This window comes from Gobio gobio (assembly GCF_949357685.1).
Source record: "Gobio gobio genome assembly, chromosome: 6".
NCBI lineage: Eukaryota > Metazoa > Chordata > Actinopteri > Cypriniformes > Gobionidae > Gobio > Gobio gobio.
The window spans coordinates 52,326,584-52,353,100 of record NC_137102.1 but is presented as its reverse complement, the minus strand read 5'-3'; the positions used below and the strand labels follow the sequence as shown (position 1 = coordinate 52,353,100).

Below are 26,517 nucleotides of genomic sequence, written 5' to 3'. Positions count from 1 at the left end.
TTATTGTGAGGCTCATGGGTGAAGATATTCACAAAGCCAAAGATGGCCCAGAACAACACAGCAAAGTCAAACAACACAAAACTATTGTAATATTTTAGATAAATGAACATTGATTTTGTTCCACAGGGTTTATAACATTTCCTAAAGCCTGTAAATGTAGTTTGATTGAAGGGTTGAATGGTTCGATCTGACTTCTTTTGAATTCACCAAGGGTCTTTCTTCAGTGTTCCACTTCCCCCTCCCCCTCACTTCTGTACACCTTCACACATCCTGTTTGCACACTAACAACCCTAAATACACACAACTCTCGATAAGATCCACACCTCATATACGTGAAAATAATAAATCTATCATTATTCTAAATGTGAACCCTAGAGTGTTGGCAGTTGCACCTTATGCTGCTAACATGTTGCTATTTTTAGCAATGGATTTCTAAAACAGCTTAGTAAACCCCTAGCATCCACCCAACTAAACCCAACTTCCTGACTTTGGTTAAAGAAATCCCCTGACTCACGAGTCATGACTGGTTCCACAAAAATATTTTCCCACAAAGTTCTTTTGGAATGTACAGTGTCATGATTTTCAATGGGGATAAAAACACATTTGAAATGAATCTGAGAAAATTTTTAATTAATTAAACGCATTTATTAATAAAGACAGCAGCTGAAACCAACATGTAATACAGAAATAGTCTTTTGTTTTTATGAAAAAATGGCAGAGCATACATAAACACAAATAGAAAATGAATGGAAATAACGTGTACTGAAAACATTGTTACCATGTTCAGTCAATATACCTTTAACATTTTCAAGTAAGCTAATACATAATTTTTTACAATTATATAAAATATATATTCATGCATACAAAAGGCTATAGGCTGCTGCTGTGTTATACATATATATGTTTATGTTCATGCTCAACACTTTACAAATGCTTGTTTTAAAATGGGCTACAAACAACACACATTTCTATTTTTACAATGCCGTTCTATGGCATACGGCAAAACATTAAAATAAAGCATGTTTAGGCAAATACTGATGTGTTTGAAAAATTGCGAGAATAGCTTAAATAAAATGTTCCTAATAAAATTCTATTTATTAAAACTAACCATATATTGTTTGATAACTGTCAAAAATCAAGTCATGATAAATATATTTTCAGAGCAATATTTCTGCTTTTTGGCTTTTAAAGTGACTGATCAACCAAACTCTTGCTTCACTACCAATACTTCACACGGTTCATTGGCTGTGTCTGAAATTGCATACTTCCCTATTATATAGCAGGCAAAAAACAGTATGTGACAATAGAAGTATGCCAGAAATCACAGTATAAAAGAGTAACCTAGACAAATGTACCCGTATGTCCTACTACTTCCATCGAGATTCAGAAGTGTCCACGGGGGAACACTAAATCGGCGGGAGAGGATTTGTGAATGACAGTGAAGCGATGCAACTGATGCTCCAGGACACATTGTAATTTTTGTATGGTTATTCATGTGCAACTTTGCGAAATCAACAAGGAGCATGGAAGGAAAAAACAAGAGTATTTTATGAACAATACCAGCAACACTTGTGAAGTGGAGAGGTCAAAATTATTTGTGTTGCTGGTATAGGTCACAATTATAACGGCGAATACATCTGGATTACATTCATACTACACACAATCTTACAATAATAATAATAATGATAATAATAATTTGTTACATTTATATAGTGCTAGGCACTCAAAGTGCTTTACATATAAGGGGGGGAATCTCCTCAACCACCACCAATGTGCAGCATCCACCTGGATGATGCGACGGCAGCCATATTGCGCCAGAACGCCCACCACACACCAGCTGATTGGTGGAGAGGAGACAGAGTGATGATACCAATCGTATATATGGGGATGATTAGGAGGCCATGATGGACAGGGGCCAATGGGCAAATTTGGCCAGGATGCCAGGGTTACACCTCTACTCTTTATCGATGGACATCCTGGGATAATGACCACATTTTTAATGACCACAGAGAGTCAGGAACTCGGTTTAACGTCTCATCCGAAGGATGGTGCTTGAAACAGTATAGTGTCCCCATCACTATACTGGGGTGTTAGGACCCACACAGACCACAGGGTGAGACCCTGCTGGCCTCACTAACACCTCTACCAGCAGCAACCTAGTTTTCCCAGTTGGTCTCCCATCCAGGTACTAACCAGGCTCAGCCCTGCTTAGCTTCAGTGGGAAACCAGTCTTGGGCTACAGGGTGATATGGCTACTGGTATCTTACTACATATAACATGTAAAACACGTACTTATTCAAAATACAGCCACTGGCTTATTGCAAATAGGAAATTGTTCAAGTATGTGTGCTGTTGACTCGAGACACTCGAGTCAATTCCAATCATAGAAAAGATACTGACATAATCCACTCGGGTCAGAATTTCTGATTTTCTTGAGAGTTAGGCTTTGTTTAAAAGTTTATCTAAGATAAAGATATCTTCAAGACTGTCAAGCATCAACACAAGTCTCATTTAAATAAGATATACCCCTGGTTTCACAGACAAGGCTTAAGCTAGTCCTAGTTTAAAATGCATGTTTGAGGTGTTTTAACTTAAAGTAACTTGCATATCCAATGCTATCTCACAACCAATTCGTATGTATTTTATGAGGTGGCTAATTCGTACAAATTTGTACAACCTCGTACAAATTTGCACGTTTTGTCTAAACCCCAGTGACGGGTAGGTTTAGGGGCGGGGTTTGAGGTAGGTCATTCGTATAAATTCATACGAATTTGGCAACTCGTCAAATACGTACGATTTAGCAAAAATCGTATAAATTCGTACGAGTGAGGTCGTACAAATTCGTACGAATTAGCCACCTCGTAAAATATGTACAAATTGCCGTGAGATCGGGTTGGTATATCTTAAAATATGTCAATGCCATTGTTTTGTCTCAAGATGCACATCAGTGATGTTTTTATAAATTACATAAGCATGCATATTTTTTCCTACTTAAATATCCTAATTGTACTAAGGCATAATCCTGGCTTAATCTAAGACCTGTCTATGAAACCAGGTCATAAAGTAATAAATAATTGTCTTACATGGGTATCAAACTCAGCCCCTGGAGAGCCACAGTCTAACAGAGTTTAGTCCCAACCCTGCTTCAGGGTACGTTTACACGACAACGATGTACTAAAAATGCACACTTTTTTCTTTGTATAGATGACAACGTTATTGAAACAATCCCGGTTCATACCGATCCATAGTGTGTTATGAATGCCAGGCCAGCGGTTAACAATGTCACTTAATATTGATTATTTCTGAAGAATGAATTGCGCTTTTCTATACGTCAGTTCCAAGTGACCATGTCTGTCACACCTGAATTTTTTTTTAAATGAACCTCGTTTTGTGGTCTGCGCCGACTCGAGCATATGATGATCCGCTCTGTGCTATCGTGTCTCTGGACCGGAGCAGATTGTCCGCACACATACGCATTCTTTTACAGAGCAGACTTATGCTAAATGCGCACGCCTATAGTATAGACTAAACATGTAATATGCATATGCATGACGTCACAGTTTGCACAGATTTACGTTTTTGTAGTTTACTTGTGGGCAATAACGGTCTCGTTTTCAAAAACGTGCACTTTGAAACCCGTGTTTTCAGGCACCCAAAACGGCGTTGTTGTATGAATGGCAAGAACGCATAACATTTTTTCAGTTTTTAGTTAAAAATGGTGTCGTGTAAACGGCCCCTCAACATATATTCCTCTAGAATTCAAATAAGCCTGAAGGACTTGGATCAGGTGTTTTTCATTAAGGTTGAAGCTAAACTCTGCAGGGCTGTGGCCCTTCAGGAACTATGCATAGAAATAAGAAACAGTCCCCATCAAGTGGTTATCAGTCAAAATGCACCAGGAAGACTGTGATTAGGCTACTCGTAAGGTAAGAAAGATAAGGATTTGCGTTTGTACTGCATTAGCTTGTCTCGCATTATACCTATTTATATCGAAATGCATAATTATTAAATATAACATGGGAAGTGAGGCCAATATTACATCTATCTGCAGTTTCTGACTTTCATGTGGGGCAGACCGGGGTTAATGTTTATTTATTTTTGGAAGTTATATTAATACACACAAAAAATTAAGACAGTTTCAAACTTGATGCTTGAAACCAACATACTAACTAAACCAATTCTAGATAAAACTAAGTTGGACAAAATTAGGCTGAATTTTATAATAGTATTCTTTTCTTATTATTTCTACCATATGCAGACATAGCTGGTAAGATTAGGATACCATTTTGAGATTAGCCCTTGTGAAACTTCCCCATGTGACGAACAGCCACAGTTTCATTTATGTGTCATCAGATGAAATGGTGGGTGGTTTCGTGGTTGGTTGTTTGCACACTTGCGCATAAATTGTATGTTCTGTTTCAATGGGGACTGCAGGTAATTGGTGTTGTCCTACTGTGCAGTAGGTTGTGTTGGGTAGATTATCTCCCGTTTCCTGTTGCATCTGGTCTTGAGCCTTCTGAAATGCATATGAAAAGTGGTATTTTTAAATTCCCTTGAATATAAGTCCCTTGAATAATCATGCTGAACATTAGCTGAACATTTACTAAAATATGAAAGACAAAACAATTCGACATAAAAAAAGACATAAAACATTCAATAACCTACAGTTTATAGAACAAGCATTTTATAAAAGCCCTTTTCATAATCTTGTTAACTTTTTAGATTATTCTCACCCGTTCTGGAACATCATATGTATGAGCGTCACTGTTGATTTTCTGCATTTCTTGAGGCTGAAATTTGTAAACAAAACTTTATTTACAAAGTTCTATCTAAAATAATAGTATGTGTATGGAGTACATGGACACTGGCTTTGGCTTGTCACGCTGTGATAGGCAGCTTGAAAAGAGGGCAACACCAGCTGAGAAGCGATTCTCTGGTTGGGCTCCACTGAATAAGGCAGGTAGCTGAAAAACCATGGAAACACAACACAAGAAGAGTAATACTGAGATTATAGCAAGGACTAAATAGGTGCAAAGCACAGAACAAACAGGCACAATGCAGTCCAGAAAACACATGAAGCAAGGACGCCCAATGTATAGGGTGAAAAGCACATGAGAAACAGATGAGCACAGAGTCAGGCGAGGACTAGACAAATTCTTGCCCTGTCCAAATACCCACACTTGCGGTATTGGCAACTTGAGAGCGTGTGTACGCAACAGGAAGTAAATGCGCAAGACTGTCCCATGTCTTAAAAATGCTAAAGTGCAGTGCCCTTAATGCACACTAATAAAGGTTCTTAAATGTTTTTTTGGCGGGGTGTATGGGTCCATAAAGAACCTTTAATATCCAAAGAACCTTTCCATTGCACAAAAGGTTCTTTGTAGTGCAGAAAGGTTCTTTAGACTATAAAATTATTAGAAAAAAATGGTTATTTAAAGAACCTTTCACAAAACAGTTAGTCAGGGAACCAAAAATGGTGCTTCTATGGCATTACTGTGAAAACCCCTTTTTGGTTCTTCCTGGCACCTTTATTTTTAAGGGTGTAAACCCACACTATCTCGAATACCGCTTCGGAGAGGTATTCAAGGCTAAGCGTATCCCATCATGCTTTATGTGAAATGTCGAGAAAAACATTCCACTGTAAGTTAAATTAATTATATATTACATATAATTTGGTAGTAAAACATAAACTGTTGCGCGTTTTATTAGTGCAAAGATAGGCTGTGTATTTTGTACAGTATTTGCAACTGCTTTTTATCACTTAATTAGAAGCACCACAATTTTAAAATGGTGTCTTCTGTTAGTTACATAGCGACTACTGAACAGACATTTTATTTTAAAACTGTAAACACTTGCATTTTTATTAGTGTGTCCCATTGGGTAATCAAAAGTTATACACACACTTGCAGTCTCCATGCCTACTTGAACACTTGGGCCAAATACAGGAAGTACGTCATGTAAGTAGACCTGCAGTCAAGTGCAAAGACCGCAAGTGTGGGTATTTGGACAGGGCATCTGAATTCGGAACTGCATACTACTCTTACTATTTTTCTATGGCAGCAATAGTGACTGTAGTATGCTGTTCCAAATTCAGCAAAATACTAAATGAGTGAGCTTAGCAAAGGGAAACAAGGAGGCAGGACACCCGTTTGGGACGGGTACTGTTATTCGGCTGTGTCCAAAATCGCATACTTCTCAACTATATAGTAGGTAAAAACAGTAAATCCAAAATTAACAGTACTCATAAAAGAGTAGACAAAAAGTACACAGATGACTCAATTCTTCCACCAAGGTTCTGAAGTGCACGTACAATGTAGACTTTATTATTGGTAGGACACATGATAGTGACAATGTGGCGAATACAGAACGTCTGGATTACATTTAAACTACTCACATTAATGCTCTAGAACATACATTTTTAGTAATCGGAAAGTTTTATCAACAATTATTTTCACTGTGAACTGAACCTGTATGCATGATGTTGATTTACTCTTGTTCTATTAGCAAGAGAAACACATTGATCATCTTTGCTGGTGCCAAAAAAGCTAAATTGTAATAAATTCAGATGATTGATTTTGGTTGCAGGATTGATTCAGGGTTTGGGCATATCAGTGTTTTCTTGTGAAGGTTTAATTATAAAGTAAGCAGCAATAATAGTTCTTATTTATAACCAAAATATGTATAAATACTTTTTGCTATGCAAAGTCAAACATTGCCTTAAGGCAAATAATGTGTTAATGAGTTAAATAATGTGGTTATGCCTCTTGTTTAGATGGTATGATGCATAGTAATACGTTTGCTAGACAATTTTGACATCAAATATAACAAGGAAATATGAAACCAATTATTCATGTTGATAACATGAATAAAAACACAACATCAAAGAACAGCATGACATATCCATAATGTCGGCATGCAAAATGATGAATAGAATTTTGAAGCTTACCTCAACTTGAGCATAGACTGTACTATCGGCCTCTTGGGCACCTACAAGATTCAGAATGTACAGTAATATATAAACATTGACATGTATCAAATAAAAGGGAATATATTCATTTTTAAAATGCCAATTTGTTAATGCCAAACTACTCTAAACAGAGTCTCTCCTAACTTGTGGACCTTCTGCATCTGACTGTATAGAAAAAGGTTTCCTCGTGTGCTCATTGTAAACAACAGGTGTAATGTAAACCATGTTGGTTATTAGATAATGATTACATTAGTTTTTAGAAGTAATCATTTGTATTGCATTTGATCTTCCTTTGAATATCTTATTCTGAATATTCTTGCATTATTATTTGCCATTCCTGCTTTTTGGGCACCAGCAAAGAACAAATAGAATGCCTTTTAAGATGAATATATGTTTTTGTTGTTGTTGGTTACTAGCTTATGATATTCAAATGATGTGATCAGAAGATATTGAGACAAGAAGGTCTCTATACTTAATTAAATTTGGGAGAAAAAAGTATTCTACATAATTAAAATTAACCAAAAGAGAAAAATTGTGTATCTATTTTCAAATAAATTTTCAATGACTTATTTTAGTACAAAACTACTAGATCAAACTGATGAACAAATATCAATTTTCCATATAGAAAATATGTACGAGGCAACATGGACATACCTGTTTTATACCTGCGGTAGAGAAAGAGGATAATTATTGTAATTGGCACCAAAAAACACACTGTACATGCCCATAACTTGTGCGATGAGTCAGTCTGGTGAGCAACTGAGCCGTTCTCTGGAAAATGAGACACGTCATTAAGAACTGCAGTTGTCAATTAATGTATTCTGAGTTCACTCAACAATGCATCAGTTAGACTACACTTATTAAAATAAAACAAGATATTTGATTTGAGAGATGTTCATTTGCTCTGTGAATGCGTTGTTTGTGTGTGTGTGTTTGGCCAAATACCTTTCTTATTAACACAAAGTGGTTTAATCTCTATTCTGTCTTTTTTGCTGCTAACTGGGTTGCAATGGTTACAGACGATGGATTCCTCACTGCAGTTCAGGATGAGAGTGTAGTTCTCATGTGATGTCACTTCCTCTGGAGAGCATATGTTGTTCTGATAGCTAGAGTTTATTGTGAGGTTTTGAGCTCTGCATGTGAAGTTCACAGTGCAGGAGTCACTGCTGGACCAGTTTGAGTTTACAGTCAGGACAGGAGCCTCCACAGCATCTGAAACACACATTTGTTTTTTAACAACATCAAACATCCTCCCTCTATTGTGAGCTGTCAAATTCCTTTAACTGTTTACAGAATGTTATTTTACGCACTGTAGAACATTGCACAGAATAAAAGATATTAATGAGTCTTATGATCTGAACAAGTAAAATCACACTCACCTATAACAGATACTTTGTATGTAACAATAATGTTCTCTGATTCTTCAATTGTTTTTGCTCTGTAGAGTCCACTGTCTGTCTTCTGCATGTTCTTCAGTGTGAGAGAGAAGGTTTCAGTGTTGAAATCCACTCTGTCCTTGTAGGAAGAGTGGGATTTTACTTTTTTAGTTTCATTTGTGTATTTAGCTATATTCTCTGATTTATCATTTATCCAGGATAAATCATCAAACTTTGGTAGTTCTTGTCTCTGTATATCCAGTTGAACAGATTCTCCCGTCTTCACAAACACAGGGATCTCAGCATTGAACCCTGAGGAGAGACAGAGATACTGTTTTTTTGCAGCTGGTAATTTTTTTAATTTACATTTAAAAGTTCTGCATTAAAAACTTTTGTTCATTTTTTTATTTGTTTTAATAAGAATGGAATAATAAATATGTAATACAGGTATAATGCACGTATCTGGAGCTATTTGTCACTGCAGCTTACCCAATATATATTTACTGTATTTGGTTATGTATGATGGTTATTAATGTAGGTGACATAATTATGGAAATTAAATATTATGCTAAATTTAATACAACACTCAAAAAGTTTTTTTTTTTTCGTTTTTTTTTCCTCGCTGTTCATGTTATTTAAATAATTTTAATTTAACAGCATTGTAACAGGTTTCTCACTCACTGATTGGAAGAAAGGGAAGAGCCCTTTTCCTTAGTTTCTTTTATTAGGTTTAAAGGACTCCTGGATTAGTTAAGTTTTATTTGTTTTTGCCATTCCTATTATTTGTATTATTCTTATTTATTGTTATGCTTGTTATTATGTGGAGGTCAAAACATTTCCAGCCAAGGAAAATACAATTTTCACCCTTTATTCAAATGTTATTTAACATTTGTGAAAGATTCTGTTCGCATATCGCATACTTTAGGTTGGAGTCAATTGTTTTATTTGTTATATTAACGCAATGAAACATGCCAAATTGTGCAACATCATCTTTGCACAGGCTGTTGTACAAATAAATTGAATGAACAATTTAAATTTAAACGAGCACATAACATAAAATATGAATTACTGATTACACTGAAGTCAATGTATGTGTTTTCCTGTGAGCTTTTTGTTTATTTCTTTTTTTTTTATTTGCATAGTAAAATAAAACATTTAGATGCAGATGGAAATAAATATCTTAACCAAGTTTAGTCTTTTTAGTATTCAAATTTTAAATGTTTTTTAAAATATAAAAAAGAGATTTTCCTAATATTTTGATGGTCTTGCTCGAACTTAATTTAAAAACAAATAAGTGAATGCAACACATTCTACGCGGTGGGCGTGTTTTGAAGCAGAAGCAGAAGTCCCGTCTCTTCACCTGCACAAAACGCACCAGGCACGGAAGATATCGCTGTCCTTTTCTCTTCTTAGGAAACCTGTGGACTTGATGTCCTGACAGGCTGGAGTTTATACAACCACAACAAACGCAATCATTTACCATGACGTTGATAAATTGAAATACAAATACGACCGAAAGCACACTGACTCCTACTGAACACTGAACTCCTATTACTATCCTGCAGAGACCTATACTTGCAGAGCCTGGCAAACAACTCCCTTTCTTAACGTAATATGACGCAATGTTAAAAAAGCCGTTTTTTTTTTAAACAGTCAAAGAAACGTTCACTTTATTTACTAAATTTGTGCCCTTATGTCTTTTTAAAACATTTTAAATCCTGCGTTGACTTTTCATATAGTATTTTTATACAATGTTATATATTCATTTTGGAGAAGAGAAAAAAAATTAACCCTTTTAATGCATTTTGTTAATTTAAAAGAAATTAACTTTAACCCTTTAACTGCCTGTTCGACCAAATGGTTGAACAGATTTTGAGTCATCATAATGGTTTATTGAGAGGAGTAGGCTACCTAACTTAATGCAAGCTGATTGAGCCATCTCTACCATCTGGTTGAGGTAGGCCTATGTTATGCAAAAAAAAAAAATCCACTAGATGTCACTGTGTCAAACAACAGCACTTGTCACAACCGACAACACTTCTAACATGGATGTCAGAAATAAAAAAAATAAAAAAATCACCCCTGCCATGAAATTTTGCAAGGTACGCATATTTTTTGACATTACACTGCAAGAGCCCTAACTTTACAAAATTATGTTAAAAATAGTCAACCTAGGGAAAAGGACAAAAAGTGGCACCAAAGAAAAGAACAGAACAGAACAAAACAAAAACCAATCTAACTCAAGTTCCCTTTCGTTCAGTCACTACGACGTAACGTTAGTGACTAACGAATGGGGGTTTCGCTTAGAAGCCTATCAACTTCGAGTTTAGAGAAAACGCCCAATGGCGTGCCAATGCCATGGGGCATGCGGAATTTGCATACGTAACTCCGCCTCACCGCGTGAGTATATAAGGAAGTACGTGGCAATATCGCATTATGTTCTGCTTTCGGAGCCAAGAGAACCTACCTCTTCACTCTTACAGCCTTCTGAGACTCTGTCAGCTTCTTCGAGACGAGCAGCTTTCCAGTCGGTGTTGGTGTAACGGCGCGTTCCAGTGATCGCATACTTCCTGCCTGCTGATCTGTGCAGTGGTCCGTTTGACAGCTGGTGTGTTTCCCTGGGCGCTTCGGCATCGACTGCAAGGCTTTCCTCTCACAAAAAGAGCTTGCGCGTGGCACGTCTTTTTCAAGACGGCTCGCCCGTGCACTTCCGGGTGCGATCGATTTTCCGCTGCTGTCTATGGATGCATTCACTGCTCGAGCGTGTTTGGGCTTCAGCACGTTCGGGCAGTGTTTGCGGATGTGTCACGTTTCCATTGCGGGGGCGTGACCATCGCGATGTCGCGGTCGAGACTCAATGATCTCCGTGAGGAGAGAGAGTCTCCTCTGCCACACCCCAATCTACCGTCCCCGAGTGAGATGGTACTTTGGCTGGTGGCCAGGGTGACCTGAGGGCGGTGCTGTGGTATTAAGAACCCCGACGTTCATTCCTCGGGCCACGCCCCCCTCTTATACATCGCTCCCGCGAGTGTTGGATTGAATCTAGGGCCCGTCTCTGACGCCCCGTTCGTTCAGTTCACGCTCCGGATAGCAGTGAGATGTCGATCGCCGCATCCCAAGGTGGGCTGGAGTCCTTTGGGGATGACGATTTAGGCTGTGCTCCGCCTCCGGGTGTGTCAGCACTGCCTGATCTGACCTAAAGTTGACAGCCATGTTATCTCGGGCAGCCGCGAGTCTCGCGCTGGTGTGGAACTCCGCCCAGTCGCGGGTGCTCTTGGTTGCGCGATTGGTTTTTGGGGGCGGCACCCGACAGCTGTTGGGCCCCGCCCCCAATGCCTTTCGCTCCCGGGGTGCATGAGGAGATCACGCGGTCCCGGAAGTCCCCGTGCTTCCCGCGACCGTTTGGTGGCCTCCTCCGCCTTCTCTACCCTTAATGGGGCCGCGGCCTTGGGTACACTGGGGCCCCCTCCCCCCCACTGTTGAACTCTCTGTTGCGCACTACGGTGTCCACAGAGGGCTTTGACGTGGCGTGGTGTGGCTGTCCTAAGCACCCTCCCAAAGCCTGTGGGCTCGTCTACTTCGGTGGCGTGGTCCCGCAGAGCTACGGGCAGGCCGCCGCCCCTTTGCACATGCACAAGGGTGGAGCCGACCCAGGGCTCTTCATTGAGCTGCGTGCTGCAACTGACCCCGCCCCCGGGCGGTGAAGGTGGCCACACGCTCCCTGGGTTGGGCGATGTCCACAGCTGTGGTCCGGGAGAACACCTGGCCTTACCTGGTGATGTGGAGGACGTTGAGCGGGCCCGCCTCCTCAACTCACCCATATCCCAGGCTGGCCTCTTCGGCAGCGCGGCTGAGAACTGCGCCCAACAGTTCTCGGCCGCCCCAGAGCAGACTGAGGCTGCAACACGTACTGCCCCGGCGGCCAGCTGCTGCACCAGCCGCCGGCTCAGTCGCCTCAGTCCGCTCGCCGCTGAGGGCGCCCTCCCTCTTCCCGCCCGGCCCCAGCAGCAGCCTTCACCTGGGCCGCGCCGTGGAGGTGGTTGAGGATGTCGCCCAGTCCGCACCCCAGACTGGTTAAATGCCAGGCTGGAGGTGGACAACTCAGAGATGGGTTCCAGTTCTTCCCAGGGGATGGTAGCAGGGCCTCTCCTTCCCCCAGTGGAGGGCCGGGGGAAAATCCTTCCGCTGCTGGCCCCCGGGCTAGCAGCGCTTGGGAAGAACTCATGTTCCTGTCTCTGAGGACCCAGAGACCGGTGATGACAGTGCGCGCCACCCTCGGGTCTCACCACTCGCATCCCTCTCTGTCGCCAGCCCCCTGGCAGAGCAGACCCCAGTGGAACGTGCGTCCTTCCCTGGTCTCCTCTGTCAGGACGCAGCCGTTAACCGTGCCCCGACCCCGGGACGCCCAACAGCCTCCCCTGTCCGGGCCGGTAACGCTGCCTCGCTGCCCCACCCTGGGTACGTCTGCCGTCCGTATGACCCCGTTGGTGCAGTCTCTGGAAGCATGGCTTCAGCTTCCGGGGCTGTCCCGCTGGGTTGCGCGGACCGTCAGGCTCGGCTACGCGATTCAGTTCGCGCAGGCTCCTCCCCGTTACAGGGGAGTCCGCTATACCGTGACCGGGGCCCATGCCCCCGTCGTGCGTGCGGAGATTGCCACTCTACTGGCGAAGGGTGCAATCGAGCCTGTCCCTCCGGCCGAGATGAAGTCGGGGTTCTACAGCCCCTACTTCATTGTACTCAAGAAAACCGGTGGATTACGACCAATCCTAGACCTTCGCATCTTGAACCGATCCCTTCACCGGCTTCCGTTCAAGATGTTGACTGCGAAACGCCTTTTCGAATGCGTTCGTCCTTACGATTGGTTTGCAGCGATCGACCTGAAGGACGCCTACTTCCATGTCTCCATCCTTCCTCGACACAGACCGTTCCTACGGTTTGCTTTCGAGGGGCGTGCATATCAGTACGCGGTTCTCCCATTCGGGCTATCTCTGTCCCCTCGCGTCTTCACGAAGATTGCCGAGGCAGCCCTTGCGCCCCTTCGGCAGCACGGGGTCCGCATCCTGAACTACCTCGACGACTGGCTCATACTGGGCCACTCTCGAGAGCAGGTTTGCGGACACAGAGATCTGGTTCTCCACCACTTAGCCCGTCTGGGCCTTCGGGTCAACTGGGAAAAGAGCAAACTTTGCCCCGTGCAGAGGATCTCTTTTCTCGGTATGGAGATCGACTCGGTCGCCATGTGCGCGCAGCTTACGAGCGAGCGCACGCAGTCTCTGCTGGCTTGCCTCCGTCAAATCGAGAGCAAGAGTGCGGTTCCACTGAAACTATTTCAGAGGCTCCTGGGGCATATGGCATCTGCAGCCGCGGTAACGCCGCTCGGATTGCTTCATATGAGACCGCTTCAGCACTGGCTTCGCGATCGAGTCCCGAGATGGGCATGGCTGTCTGGCACGCCCCGGATCCAAGTGACTCGGGCCTGCTTACAGACGCTCACCCCGTGGTCGAACCTCAATTTTCTACGGGCCGGTGTGCCCTTAGAACGAGTTTCCAGGCATGTTGTCGTATCGACGGATGCCTCTGCCACGGGCTGGGGTGCCATGTGCAATGGACAAGCAGCCGCGGGCTCCTGGACAGGACCCCAGCGCCTCCTGCATGTCAATTGCCTCGAGTTGCTGGCAGTACGGTTCGCCCTGCACCGCTTCCGAGCGCTGCTGAAGGGTCAACATGTGCTTGTCAGGTCAGACAACACGGCCACTGTAGCGTACATCAACCACCAGGGCGGTCTACGCTCCCGCCGTATGTCTCAACTCGCCCGCCATCTCGTTTTATGGAGTCAGAAGCGCCTGAGGTCCCTTCGTGCTGTCCATATTCCGGGGGTCCTGAACCACGCAGCCGACGAGGTCTCGCGGTTTCAGCCTCTCCAGGGAGAATGGAGACTCCACCCCCAGACGGTCCAGTTGATTTGGGAACAGTTCAGCGACGCACAGGTAGATCTGTTTGCCTCCCACGACTCTTCCCACTGCAGCCTGTTCTTTTCCCTGACCGAGGGCACGCTCGGCTCGGATGCACTGGCGCACAGCTGGCCGCGGGGCCTATGCAAATATGCGTTCCCCCCAGTGAGCCTACTCGCACAGCTCCTGTGCAAGATCAGGGAGGACAAGGAGCAGGTCCTTTTGGTCGCCCCGTACTGGCACGGCCGGACCTGGTTCCCCGAACTCATACTCCTTGCTACAGCCCCTCCCTGGCCTATTCCTCTGAGACCGGACCTCCTTACTCAGAGACGGGGCACCCGCGTCCCGACCTGTGGAACCTCCACGTGTGGCTCCTAGACGGGACGCGGCAGGTTTGAGTGGCCTGCCACCTACGGTGGTCGCCACCATCACTTCCGCTAGGGCAGAGTAAAAGGTAAGTCAGCACGACCTGATCATCAGGTTCCTGAGGGGGGCGAGGAGACTGAATCCTCCTCGCTCTCCTCTCTTACCCTCTTGGGATCTCTCAGTAGTTTTAAGTGCTCTGCAGAGGCCTCACACTTACGCAGGGCACTGGAAGACAGCTGAGTGGCGGGATTATATTGGGACCCCCATTCGTTAGTCACTAACGTTACGTCTTAGTGACTGAACGAAAGGGAACGTCTCAGTTACGGATGTAACCCTCATTCCCTGAGGAGGGAACGGAGACGTAAGGTCCCGTTGCCACATCAGCTGTGCTACCTGGAACGCAGGAGTTCAGTCTTGGCTCCTCAAGCAGGTAACATAATGCGATATTGCCACGTACTTCCTTATATACTCACGCGGTGAGGCGGAGTTATGTATGCAAATTCCGCATGCCCCATGGCATTGGCACGCCATTGGGCGTTTTCTCTAAACTCGAAGTTGATAGGCTTCTAAGCGAAACCCCCATTCGTTAGTCACTAACGTTACGTCTCCGTTCCCTCCTCAGGGAACGAGGGTTACATCCGTAACCGAGACGTTCAACCTCTAACCTAACTGATGAAAAGAAAATAAGAAAAGCAAGTCTTCAGTGTTTCTCACGCCCTAACTTACCTATCCTCTCGATAGGATTTATTTTAATTTCATAACATTTTACATTTACATTTACACTTTTATCCAAAGCGACTTACATTGCATTCAAAGTACACATTTTTGTCAATTCTTGCTTTCCCTGGGAATCAAACCCATGACCTTGGCGTTGCTAGCGCCATGCTCTACTGTTTGAGCTATAGAAAAGCTTTTTCATAAACCTGGTAATATATTTATAGTGTCAATTAATGGAGTAGCCTATATTGTGGCAGCGTAATTTATGACAACCAACTGTCATGAATGGTGGAGTGCCTATCTCCGTTCTTGACAGCGCAGCCTTGTCCGTTTGATCGCCGCCCATTCCGTTTGATCGAGTGAAGTGGGCACAAGATACGCGTGTTTTTGTTTGCATGTTTCTTATCTTCTTATCTTGCTTGTTACCACACTCATTGTATTTTTTTTTTTTTTTCAACATATCCCATTTTTTAAATATCGGCTGTTTTATAAAATAGATCATTGCCTTAAATTTGAAGAGATTATCTTGAAAGTTAGTTGTTTTCCATGTAATTCGACACAATTTATCAGTTTTCCACAGTTTAATAAGGGATTTTTAACAGTAATGTACTAAAATTGTAATCTTTTTTGACTAAAGTCTACTTTGTATTTTTACGTTTTTTTATGCATGCAATTTTGTGAAATGGTTATTTGCTGTATTTTAACAGAATCCTTCTGGAAACTGAACTGCTTTTATGATCAGAACTACAAAACATTTAGTGACTAACCATTTAGTGACTAACCACTCTCACTCAGAGATGTATAGTAACGAAGTAGAACTACTTCACTACTGTACTTAAGTACTAAAAGGCAGTATCTGTACTTTACTAGAGTATTATTTTTTTCTCCTACTTCCACTTTTACTTCTGTACATATTTTCGATGAGTTTAATACTTTTACTCCGATATTTTTTTTATGTGCTGCATCGTTACTCGTTACAATTATAAAAATGTTACGAATCATTCCATTCCAAACCCACATTACCGCGCATGAGAGAGAGAGAGAGCGCGCGCGAGAGTGCGAGAGAGAGACAGAGCGCGCGAGAGAGAACGCGCGAGAGAGCCCCGCGAGCGCGCATTCACTGTCTTTAAAGGGGTGGTAAACCACGATTTCACTATTCTAACTTTAGCTAGCATGTAATGTTGCTGCTTGAGCATAAACAACATCTGCAAAGTTACAACGTTCAAAGTTTAAAGCAAAGGGAGATATTTGCTTTTAAAGAAATCAGTTTCTAAGAACTACAGCAAACGGCCAGTAGGCGACTACAGACATTCCTCCAGGGTTGGTGACCTCACTAGGCTCAATATTTACATAAACCCCTCCTCCGAGAATATTAAATAAGGGGGGGTGAGGCCATTTTGTATCGCGGCGCTGTTGTGGTATAGTAGGCTGGAGTGTTGTTGCCGCGATGCCGAGGAAACGCTGTTATTTTCATCCGGATTGCAGGTCTGAGGTACTTGCTCTGTTCAGCCTTCATAGGGACGGGGGTGCGTTGCAGAGCGTTTAACATACAGCATGTTATATGCACGTGTGTTTGAGTCAGCGGGGAATCAGGCGCGCGCAGGGCTCCTGCAGCACATCTAACAGAGGAAAACATCCACCGTCTTCGCGATTTCAATGCCAGATTTGCACAACGTCAGCTGCGTGAAAAAAACACTGCCGGTGCGTGAATGCACGACGCGCGCGCTGCACATTTCACGGAGGACAACACAAACTTCCACAAACTTCGCGAGTTCAATACAGGATATGCACAACGGCTTGTCCTGAAAGCTGGATTTACAAACAGAAGCTGTTGACGGGCCACAACCTGTAAGTCTGATTTATATTTCATCGATGTGTTTTCCTGTAATAGGTTGTAGCAAGGAAGTAAACAGATGACAGCGCTGTTCTGCAAACCAGTCTGTTAAATGCTCATTCATACTTAACGTTATCCGACGAACACCTAACGTTACAAACACTAACGTTAAAATCTCAACAGCGAACCTGGCATTAGTGTAAATGATTCTTTGATTAGAACTTTTATGTATTGTTTATCTACAGGCATGCTAAACATGGTTCTGTGTGTGATTTGGCTAACTTACTAGTTAAAGCCAGTGCTTAGTGTTTGTTTTGGGTTAGTTCTTGCGACAGATATTTGGCTATAATCGTTCTAAAAATACAAAAGTTAAAGTGCCATTCAGTAGCGATCATTATAGATCCGCAGTCTTTACTCTTGAGGACTGAACAGGTTCTGCTCGATCATCTTCACTCAAATGTTCTGGGTCTGATTCGGGCTCAGATTGGTATGGTTTTATTGACGCCGTTGTTTCTAACACTGACCAAAGCACAGCCTCCGGTAAGGGGCGTGACGTCTCCGACATACGTGCACTAGGCGTTTAGCGAATCACAACACACTGGGCCAGCTAACCAATCTGAGCCCACTGCATATTTTTGAGGGACTGGCTTCATACAACCCGGAAAGCATCAGACCGTTTTACAAGGAGGGACAGAGCAGTGTAGAATAAAGGTCAAATATATGAAAAATAAGGCAATTTTTTTTAAAACGAAGCATGAACACATGTCACAGTGCATCCCACAAACACAGTCAAGCCTTCAAAAGAATGTGTTTTACCACCCCTTTAAAACAACACGAACGTCTTGCGCTCAAATTGCTCCCTATTTGTTTACATAGTTAATGTGCACTGTGAAGTAACATATACAAACAATGAACAGCTGTATTTTTATTAACTAAGATTAACAAAGATTAATAAATACAGTATCAAATGTATTGATCATGGTTAGTTCATGTTAGTTATTAGTCTAATACATTAACTAATGTAATGTTAACAAATCAAACCATATTGTAAAGTGTTACAAACAAATCATTTACTCAGAACACCTCTTGAAATGAGAATATAAGTGTGCTTACCCCATTTTTTTTTAGTAAGAGTGGTTATAGTAAGATTTAATCTTAATGAACTACAGTATTTTCAGGTTATTTATATGACAATATGTAGAAAAATTACCTACCAACATTGTGATTGTCCTTAGCTTAATCATTTGAAATAATAAAAACAATATGATGTTCAAACTTTTGACTACTTTCTTTAAAAACTACATAACACAATACTTGTACTTTTACTTTCAGTACTTGAGTAGTACATTTTAAAATAAACTACTTGCAATACTTAAGTACAAAAAATGTTGAATACTTTAGTACTTCTACTTAAGTGTGGTGCTTAAAGAGCACTTCAACTTCTACTCAAGTCACTTTTTTGATAAGGAACTTGTACTTTTACTCAAGAATGTGTCTAGTACTTTATACATCTCTGCTCTCACTTACACAACACTCTACACGCCTATCAGTTATGATTAAATACAAAATTATTCTGCTTGTAATAGAAGTCTAAAATAAGAACTAGAGTATAACATTATTTCAGAATATTCTTGTACAATGAATAATTAAAAAAACCTACATTAAACAAAAGTGTACATTTAGAGAACTAGAGCCTAGAGCCTAGAGAACATGCTAATAAATATAGATCTGAGCCTTGCCCTTCGCAATCATCGCTGTCGCAATAATCAACAATCAACAATCAACAGTTGTATAACAAACATGTCTTTTTTTTTTACCTGTTTTGAAGGTCAGAAGAAAAAATAATAATACAAGTAGGTGATTTACTGCCATTGTTACAAACTAAAAAGATTAAAAACAAAAAACTAAACGCAAAGAGACTGGCGTGGTTTTCTTTTTAAAAGGGAACCAGTTAATACTTCCGGTAGCGATGCTTCCGGTAGAGGTGGCGAGGGTTGGGGTGTTGCCCTCACTTCCCATTATACGTTATAACGTTTCACAACCACAAAGTGCCAAATCATTTTGTCTTGTATTTTGAACAATATATGTATTTAACATTTATGGATTTGTCAGAAGCTTTTCTCTAAAGTGATATTACATTGAAGGCATACTGTACTTTTGATAAGATTATTAATTCCCTGGGAATCAAACCCATGACCTACATGTAGAGCATGTTTGATCTATAGGAATGCTGTGTATCTATTTTATAAATATTGAAACTTTTTTTTGTGAAATGTTTTGCTTAAAAGTTCTATATTTCTTTAAAAAACAGGTCACTTGTTATGATATTTTGTTATCTAATGCAGTGACATCAAGTAGGACTTTAAAAGTTGAAATACTTTCAGTGGTGAATTAAAGTATTAGTTCACTTAAAACACTTCGATATTTTACTCACCCCATCTCATCCAAGATGTTCATGACTTTCTTTCTTCAGTCGAAAAGAAAATACGTTTTTTGAGGAAAACATAATTTCCTCAAACTTTTCTAGAATTTTTATATACTGTTGGTATGGCAAACATATACTGTTGGTATGGCACACACAATTTCCTCAAATTTTTCCAGAATTTTTCTCCACACCATTGACTTCCATGGCAACCAAAATGTTGAAGGTCCAAATCAATGCAGTTTCAAAGTGCTTTGAAGGGCTTTCAGAGGCTCTGCGCGATCCCAGCCGAGGACATTTTTAACCTAAATTGCTCATCTTGCGCTGCTCTGCGGCTCGCCAGTGATTGCGCAATCACGTCGGAAACGTCACACTACATAGGCAGAAGTACCGCCCCAAGTGAATGTGCGAGGACTAATACAAACGGCCTTTACCAAAAAACACTCCATCTTCAACTTCAAAATCGTCCGACATTGTTGTTTTACCTTTTTTTTTTTGCTAAAGGGCGTTTGTATTAGTCTTCGCATGTGCGCTTTGTAACACGGGGCGGTACTTCTGCCTACGTCTAGTGTGACATTTTCGACGTGATTGCGCAATTACTGGCGAGCTGAACTAATCCTTTAAGGGTGATTGGGAAAGTTTTTGAATTTTTGCCTTGTGCAAGTTTTCTTGCCATGAATTTAAAATAACCCAATACATGCCACATTTCTGTACTGAATACTGAAGATGTTACCTATCCATCTGAACAGGAAACAAGTTTATACTATAATGAAAGGATGCGTGACATACAATTTTATGTAAACTGAACCAAAGCCCTTTTTAGGTAACATTCGGGTGATTGGGACAGCACATCTTTTCAATCATTTAGGGTAGTGTAAGCAAGCATATTTACTGTATTGCGCAAGTTAGTTCATACTTTGGTTTAATTTTATATGCAATATTTCTTTTTCTGTTCTTTATTTAGAGTCATGTTTATTTCTGATCAACTTTATTTCTCAATTTGTATAAATCCATCCACAATTCAGTACAACACATGTAATTGAGGTAAAAGAAGGACAAAACTTGTAGCCAATCAGCAGTAGGTAGCGTGTCGACTGATGTTTGGGGAGGAGAGGGAGAGAGGCAATCAACAGTACGGGGCATGTCCAGTTATGATGGGGGAGAGAGTGAGCCAGTCAGCAGTAGGGGGTGTGTCCACTCATGATGGGGGAGGAGAGGTAGTGAGACAATCAGCAGTAGGTAGCGTGTCGACTGATGTTTGGGGAGGAGAGGGAGAGAGGCAATCAACAGTACGGGGCATGTCCAGTTATGATGGGGGAGAGAGTGAGCCAGTCAGCAGTAGGGGGTGTGTCCACTCATGATGGGGGAGGAGAGGTAGTGAGACAATCAGCAGTAGGGGACATGTCCACTTATGATGGGGGAGGAGAGAGAGTGAGCAAGAGGGAAATTTAAAGAATGAAGAAAGAGAGATGGCTGAGAGACATTACAAGAGAGAAAAGGTCGGAGGAACATCACTGAAGGGTTATGTTCAGGCTAGAGCTTTAGGACCAGCGTTAATATTAGAACAGCTTTCCAGCGCTGGAGAGACCTAAGCGGGAAGGGTTGAAAATGGACGCATATGTTGCATTGTTTCTGCTCCATACATGAGTAACATTGGTTTTGAGTGTAATTGTTTGTCTGGAGCTGCTGTGCTGCTGGCAAATAACAGTGAATTCTTCCTTATACTCTTGTACTGTATGTAAATTTTTGCTCTTCCTTGTTGCTTGTTTGTCATTTTCACTTTATTTTTTAATGAAGCATTATTTTGCTTTGCCTCAGCTATGATAAAGAGACATTTATGGGCTCTATTTTAATGGTCTAAGCGCATGGTCTAAAGCGCAAGTAAACTTATGGCGTGTATATTTTAAAATGTTTGTGAGCTGCTGCATGTCCTTGTGTGTGTAATAAGCAAAGTGTACACGCGTTGTGATATAGGCGCATATTACAAACGCACTCTTTAAGAAAAATGGGACCCACTTTATATTAGGTGTCCTTAACCTATGTACTAACATTTTAATTAAGAATTTGATAAATTGCACTTATTGTGTACATACATGTTTTTACATTGTACTTACATTTTTACAAATACCTTCATTTAATTACATCTGTAGTTGATTTTAAATATCAAGTGTTCAACAACGATTTTGAGAAATCGCATACTGCACCTTTAAAAGACAAAATTGTAAAGATGCCTATGTGCTGGTTCCTCTTCTGCATTTATTTAATTTTATCCTGTGTGCATACAGTCCAAAGTTCTCACTTTGATCATATGGAGAACAAGTCTGACCAAACATGTTATTTCAACCCAGTCTCACGGCAGTTCGTGACATAGTTATTTTCATGAATTGATCAACCATTTCACCAGAACATGAGGAATCTGTTAAGCCTTATTTTTCATCAGTTTCCATCCCTTTCAATGCAAAAAATAAATGTAGCTTTAGTTCATTTTACTATGGTGTACTGACTATATATTTTTATATAATTAGAGTTGCCAGACATGATTAAATATATTCTTGTCCATTTAAAATGAAAAGACAATTTTGTGTTTTTTCAAGATAATACATTTACATTTAGCAGACACTTTTATCCAAAGCGACTTACAACTGAGGAGTACAGGAATCGATCCGTCATGAGGAGGCAGCGAAACACAGAAAGTACCTGAAGTACTAAGTTTGGACATTGCACAGAGCATCACACACTAGGGCAGGGAAGAAGTAGAGGAAAAAAGAAAAATAAGGAAAAGGAATTAATTTTTTTTTAAGATAAGGTTAAGTGCTCGCGGAAGAGGTCAGTTTTCAGCTGTCGTTTGAATGCTGTCAGTGATTCTGCAATTCAGATGGAGGCTATACATTATAGGCTAATAGGCTATACATTAAAACATTATAACATTTCTGTAAAGACACTTATTTACTGTAGTATGAATAAAACACTTGTTAAACTACTTTTTGCACTTAGATATTTAGATTAAATATCTATTGAATATTTTGTATGCATGATGTGAGTGTAAAACTAATGTACATGTTTCAATTGTTTCATTTATCATGATGCAATGAAACATACCTAATTTTGTGAACATCATTTTTGGCCAAGTGGTCATACCAAGGTTGCACTCTTCATTCCCAGCCTATGATTCAATAAATCTCTAAGTGGCAGCTATATTATTAGATGTTATTTTGAGGGTTTTAGGGTGTGTTCACACTTGGCATGTTTGGTTCAATTAAAATGAACCCTGGTACGATTGCTCTGTTAGTGTGGTTCATTTGAACATGTGTGAATGCTCACATCTGAACCCTGGTGTGCAGCAAACAAATGGACCGAGGCCGCTGAAAAGATGGGTCTCGGTCCGCTTCCAAATTAACTCTGGTGAGGTTTGAATGATATATGAACGCAACATGGACCAAAGACATGTGAACTGTGGCACACGGAAGGTTCGTTGACAACTTTGAAAGCAAGAAAAAAAAAAAAGGAAAAGAGTCGACTACGCCACCCTGGTCACTAAACCAGGGAAGTATCCTATTAAGGACACAGGTTCGATTCTCCGTTACACAGAGACTGAGACGTGGGTATGAAAATACAAAAATATTCTTTATTAGACAAAGATAAAATACTAAAATGCAAGGCAATTTGGCTCAATCATAACTACCACACAATAACAAGAAATGCTTATCAGGGCTTGTGACTACCCGGAGCAGGACGAGCTAGCGCCAGACTTCGCCAACATCAGCGATGGTCAAGGAGCACCCACACTCACGCCAACCAAGATCAATCACTATGGGTTGTGGACCACACACACGGTGCATCAGAACCCACCACCATAGAGCACTTAGCCCTCCTGCTCCGGACTCACAATGCCTGAAACACAAGAAAAAAAAAACCATTACAAAGAAAATGGAAATAATGATCCTCTTTTACACATGGGTACCCAATTTACAAGACACCATCAACAGACAAAAAGAGACGATCTATTCAAACCTGCACTCAGTTACAGAGATTTTGACCAGGGTCACCAACTTCACAGGCCGGTTATCACCCACAGCCGCTTAGACAGGTCGAGGATCACTCAATTAATAAAAAGGAATATTCACAACACAAAAATACAAGGGCAGCACCCAAAAGAAACGAGCAAAATAATAAATGCAATAGTCACCTTGTAATAAAGAAAGATAAATTAAATCACACAATAATAAAGGAAAATAACTCAAAATAAACGAGCAAAACAAACACCAGCAAAGCTGCAATTGCTCACATGAAAATAAACGCACTCAAACTGATTAATAAAACAAACCAAAACAACAAAAAAGGTTAGAATATCAGGAACAGCAGTCATAACGTCCAAATCCGAGCAGCAGTCTTCAGGTGCTCTTATGCTGCCTTCACGTGCTATCGGAAATTTGATAATTCCGACTTCTGAAGTCGTGGTTACGAGCTCATTGCATTCAAGTTTCAGAATGTGAGGGCGTTCATGTGCAGTTTTTACCTAGGAAACTCATATTTACGATAATTCCGATAGCACGTGAAGGCAGCATTATACCAGCAACTTAATTCACCTGCAAACAGCCTAAATATAAGCTAATGTGCATCGTATTAAATCATCCTGTTTATACAATGATCGCACATACCAAACATGTAGAGATCGCGCCATTCGTCCGGCAGCAAGACTGAACAAGGTTTACAAAGGCAAGCTGGAAAACACAGATAAACCCCATTAATATGTATATTTCTTCAAATAAATGCGGCTACGAAAGCCAGAAAAGAGACCTACCAGGAAGCCAATACGCCAGGGATGCTTAGTGCAGGCAGGGTATGTATAACAGTTATTTCCGGCAAACGGCGCATTTGTTAATAGCTGCAAAAACTCAGCACAACGTGCGCTTATCCGCAAACAGCCCAGCACCTGACACGAGTAACACTGTTAACCGTTTAAAGTCCCGTAAGTTTGAGCAACAAATCCCAAACAGTCACCACACTCACCTCCAGCCAGAACACCAGAACGACAGCAGAAAAATGACGCGCTAGAAAGGCAGTCACACATTAACGCCATATTTGGGTGACAATACAGCCACCTTAATATACCCGTATGAATGAGACGCTGATTAACTGCAGCCGCTAGGGCGGAGTCACACGCAGAGACAACATTATGAAGCTGCAGACTCGGAGCCTGCTGCATCTACAGTCCCGCACCCAGAGTCCCGCATTCTCAGGCCCCTCGTTTTTCGAGACAGCGCCTCCTGCTGTTCGGAAGATTGTATAACACCTGCACACAGAGTCCCGCATTCTCAGACTCCGGATGCAATATAACGGTCTCGCTTCTTTTAAAGTTTTTCACATAAATTAACACAAAATAATAACAAAATAACATATTTGCGTTATGCGTTGGAACATATGTGCATGTTCCAAAAAACACACTGTGTTCTCTGACTAACAAATTTCCCAGTAGTTATTTTTTGAGTGTGGGTGGTAGGCTAGCCTAATCGAAAGAAAATTACTGATGGAAGAGATACAATTACAGATTGAACTATCTTATTATCAATATTAATATTGTGTGATTATTATATTGCCTCAATGTTTTTCAAATTCCAATGTTTCTTTCAGTTCAACCTAATGGTCTAATTAACATATACCATGCCAAAAACGTTTTTTTTTTTATATTTTGAATGCAATGCAAAGCTCAAAACTCAAATAAGAATAGACAAAACACCAATAATAAACAATTCTGTACTTTATTTAACGATCACCTAAACATCATGTTGCTGTAAAAAGGACAAAGAAAAGAAAAAAGTAAGAAAGAATTTTGTTAGTGACTTTACTTTTCATCTTCAATTGCATAAGGTAAAATAATAACTTTACTTTCTGGTAGCTAGGTGACTGTTTTTTCATTCGTTTGGCAATCGCTCTGTCAAATTCCTCGACTTCACTAAAATAATTGCCATTGTCAAAAATAGTGTGTAATAATAAATTATATATTTTTTGCAAATGCAAATTACAAGCATACCTAGGGTTATAAGTAAGGCCACTGAGGAACACCTCCTCAGCTCCTGCCAGGACAATGCCTGCATCTCACATAGGCCATGAATGATGGCCTGTCCATATAAAGTAATTAATTAATTAACATATAAAACATTGCATATATGGCAATAATAGAAACAATTCAATTGACAAACATGTTTGGGCCCACCTCAGGAAAAGAAAACGATACTCGGTTACTTAACGTAACCTCGGTTCTCTCTAGAAGAGGGAACGAGTATTGCGTAAGTTCCTTACGCTACGGGAAAGTATTCTTTCTTCGAGATTTCTGAAAAACCCAAAATTATCCTTAATTTTGTAACATTGTCAACGCAGTGCGGCAGCCTGGCAGACCATAGCAGGCTATTCCAGCGTGCTATTGGCTGCTCTGCTGGCAACTGCAGCAGCCTATCGGTGAGCCCGCGTGACGTGGCGACCAATGAGGGCGCTTCGCGCCCACCTGGCTTCATTTGCCTACAGGTGGGGCGTGGCCACGTGTATATAAGCGGGGCTCACGGGCTGCATATTCGGTTTTCGTAGTTCTGAAGCGTAAAAGCCCGCGGGGCGCACGGCAAGGAACGCAATACTCGTTCCCTCTTCTAGAGAGAACCGAGGTTACGTTAAGTAACCGAGTATCGTTCTCTTACGAGAGGTTCTCTCGTATTGCGTAAGTTCCTTACGCTACGGGAACATATTGTCAACGCCGTGCGCGCCTCGCATACAGCATATGTATCCCAGGGAACCGGGGAAAAAACACTGCTCGGGCAGGGTGGCCGGTAAAGGAAACGGGCCACCACATATACGGACACTTCATTTGAACTGACGGGTGGTTACAACAGGTG

The 26,517-nt window shown here is 41.3% G+C and overlaps 1 protein-coding gene and 1 long non-coding RNA gene across 4 annotated transcripts; both read right to left on the bottom strand.

Moving 5' to 3' along the window:
* Nucleotides 1–610: 610 nt before the first annotated feature.
* LOC307127904 (CD48 antigen-like) lies at nucleotides 611–19,182 on the bottom strand. 3 transcript variants are annotated; one of them, XM_079819406.1, is made up of 7 exons: nucleotides 19,029–19,182; nucleotides 8,347–8,655; nucleotides 7,913–8,179; nucleotides 7,622–7,738; nucleotides 6,947–6,987; nucleotides 4,734–4,790; nucleotides 611–4,516 (listed from the first exon to the last, which is right to left on the bottom strand). In XM_079819406.1, the coding sequence occupies exons 1-7, from the start codon at nucleotides 19,081–19,083 to the stop codon at nucleotides 4,340–4,342; spliced, it is 1,023 nt and encodes a 340-aa protein (XP_079675532.1). In that variant the 5' UTR covers nucleotides 19,084–19,182; the 3' UTR covers nucleotides 611–4,339. The 3 variants fall into 3 exon arrangements, 1 of the variants encoding a protein (XP_079675532.1); XR_013816696.1 differs by having other exon boundaries at nucleotides 3,199–4,516; nucleotides 4,734–4,964; XR_013816697.1 differs by lacking the exon at nucleotides 6,947–6,987 and having other exon boundaries at nucleotides 3,708–4,516; nucleotides 4,734–4,964; nucleotides 19,029–19,170.
* A 1,419-nt stretch (nucleotides 19,183–20,601) lies between these two features.
* LOC307127903 lies at nucleotides 20,602–24,878 on the bottom strand. Its single transcript, XR_013816695.1, has 3 exons — nucleotides 24,644–24,878; nucleotides 24,435–24,566; nucleotides 20,602–24,354 (listed from the first exon to the last, which is right to left on the bottom strand). It is a non-coding gene; the product is annotated as an uncharacterized lncRNA (long non-coding RNA).
* Between the last annotated feature and the right edge of the window lie 1,639 nt (nucleotides 24,879–26,517).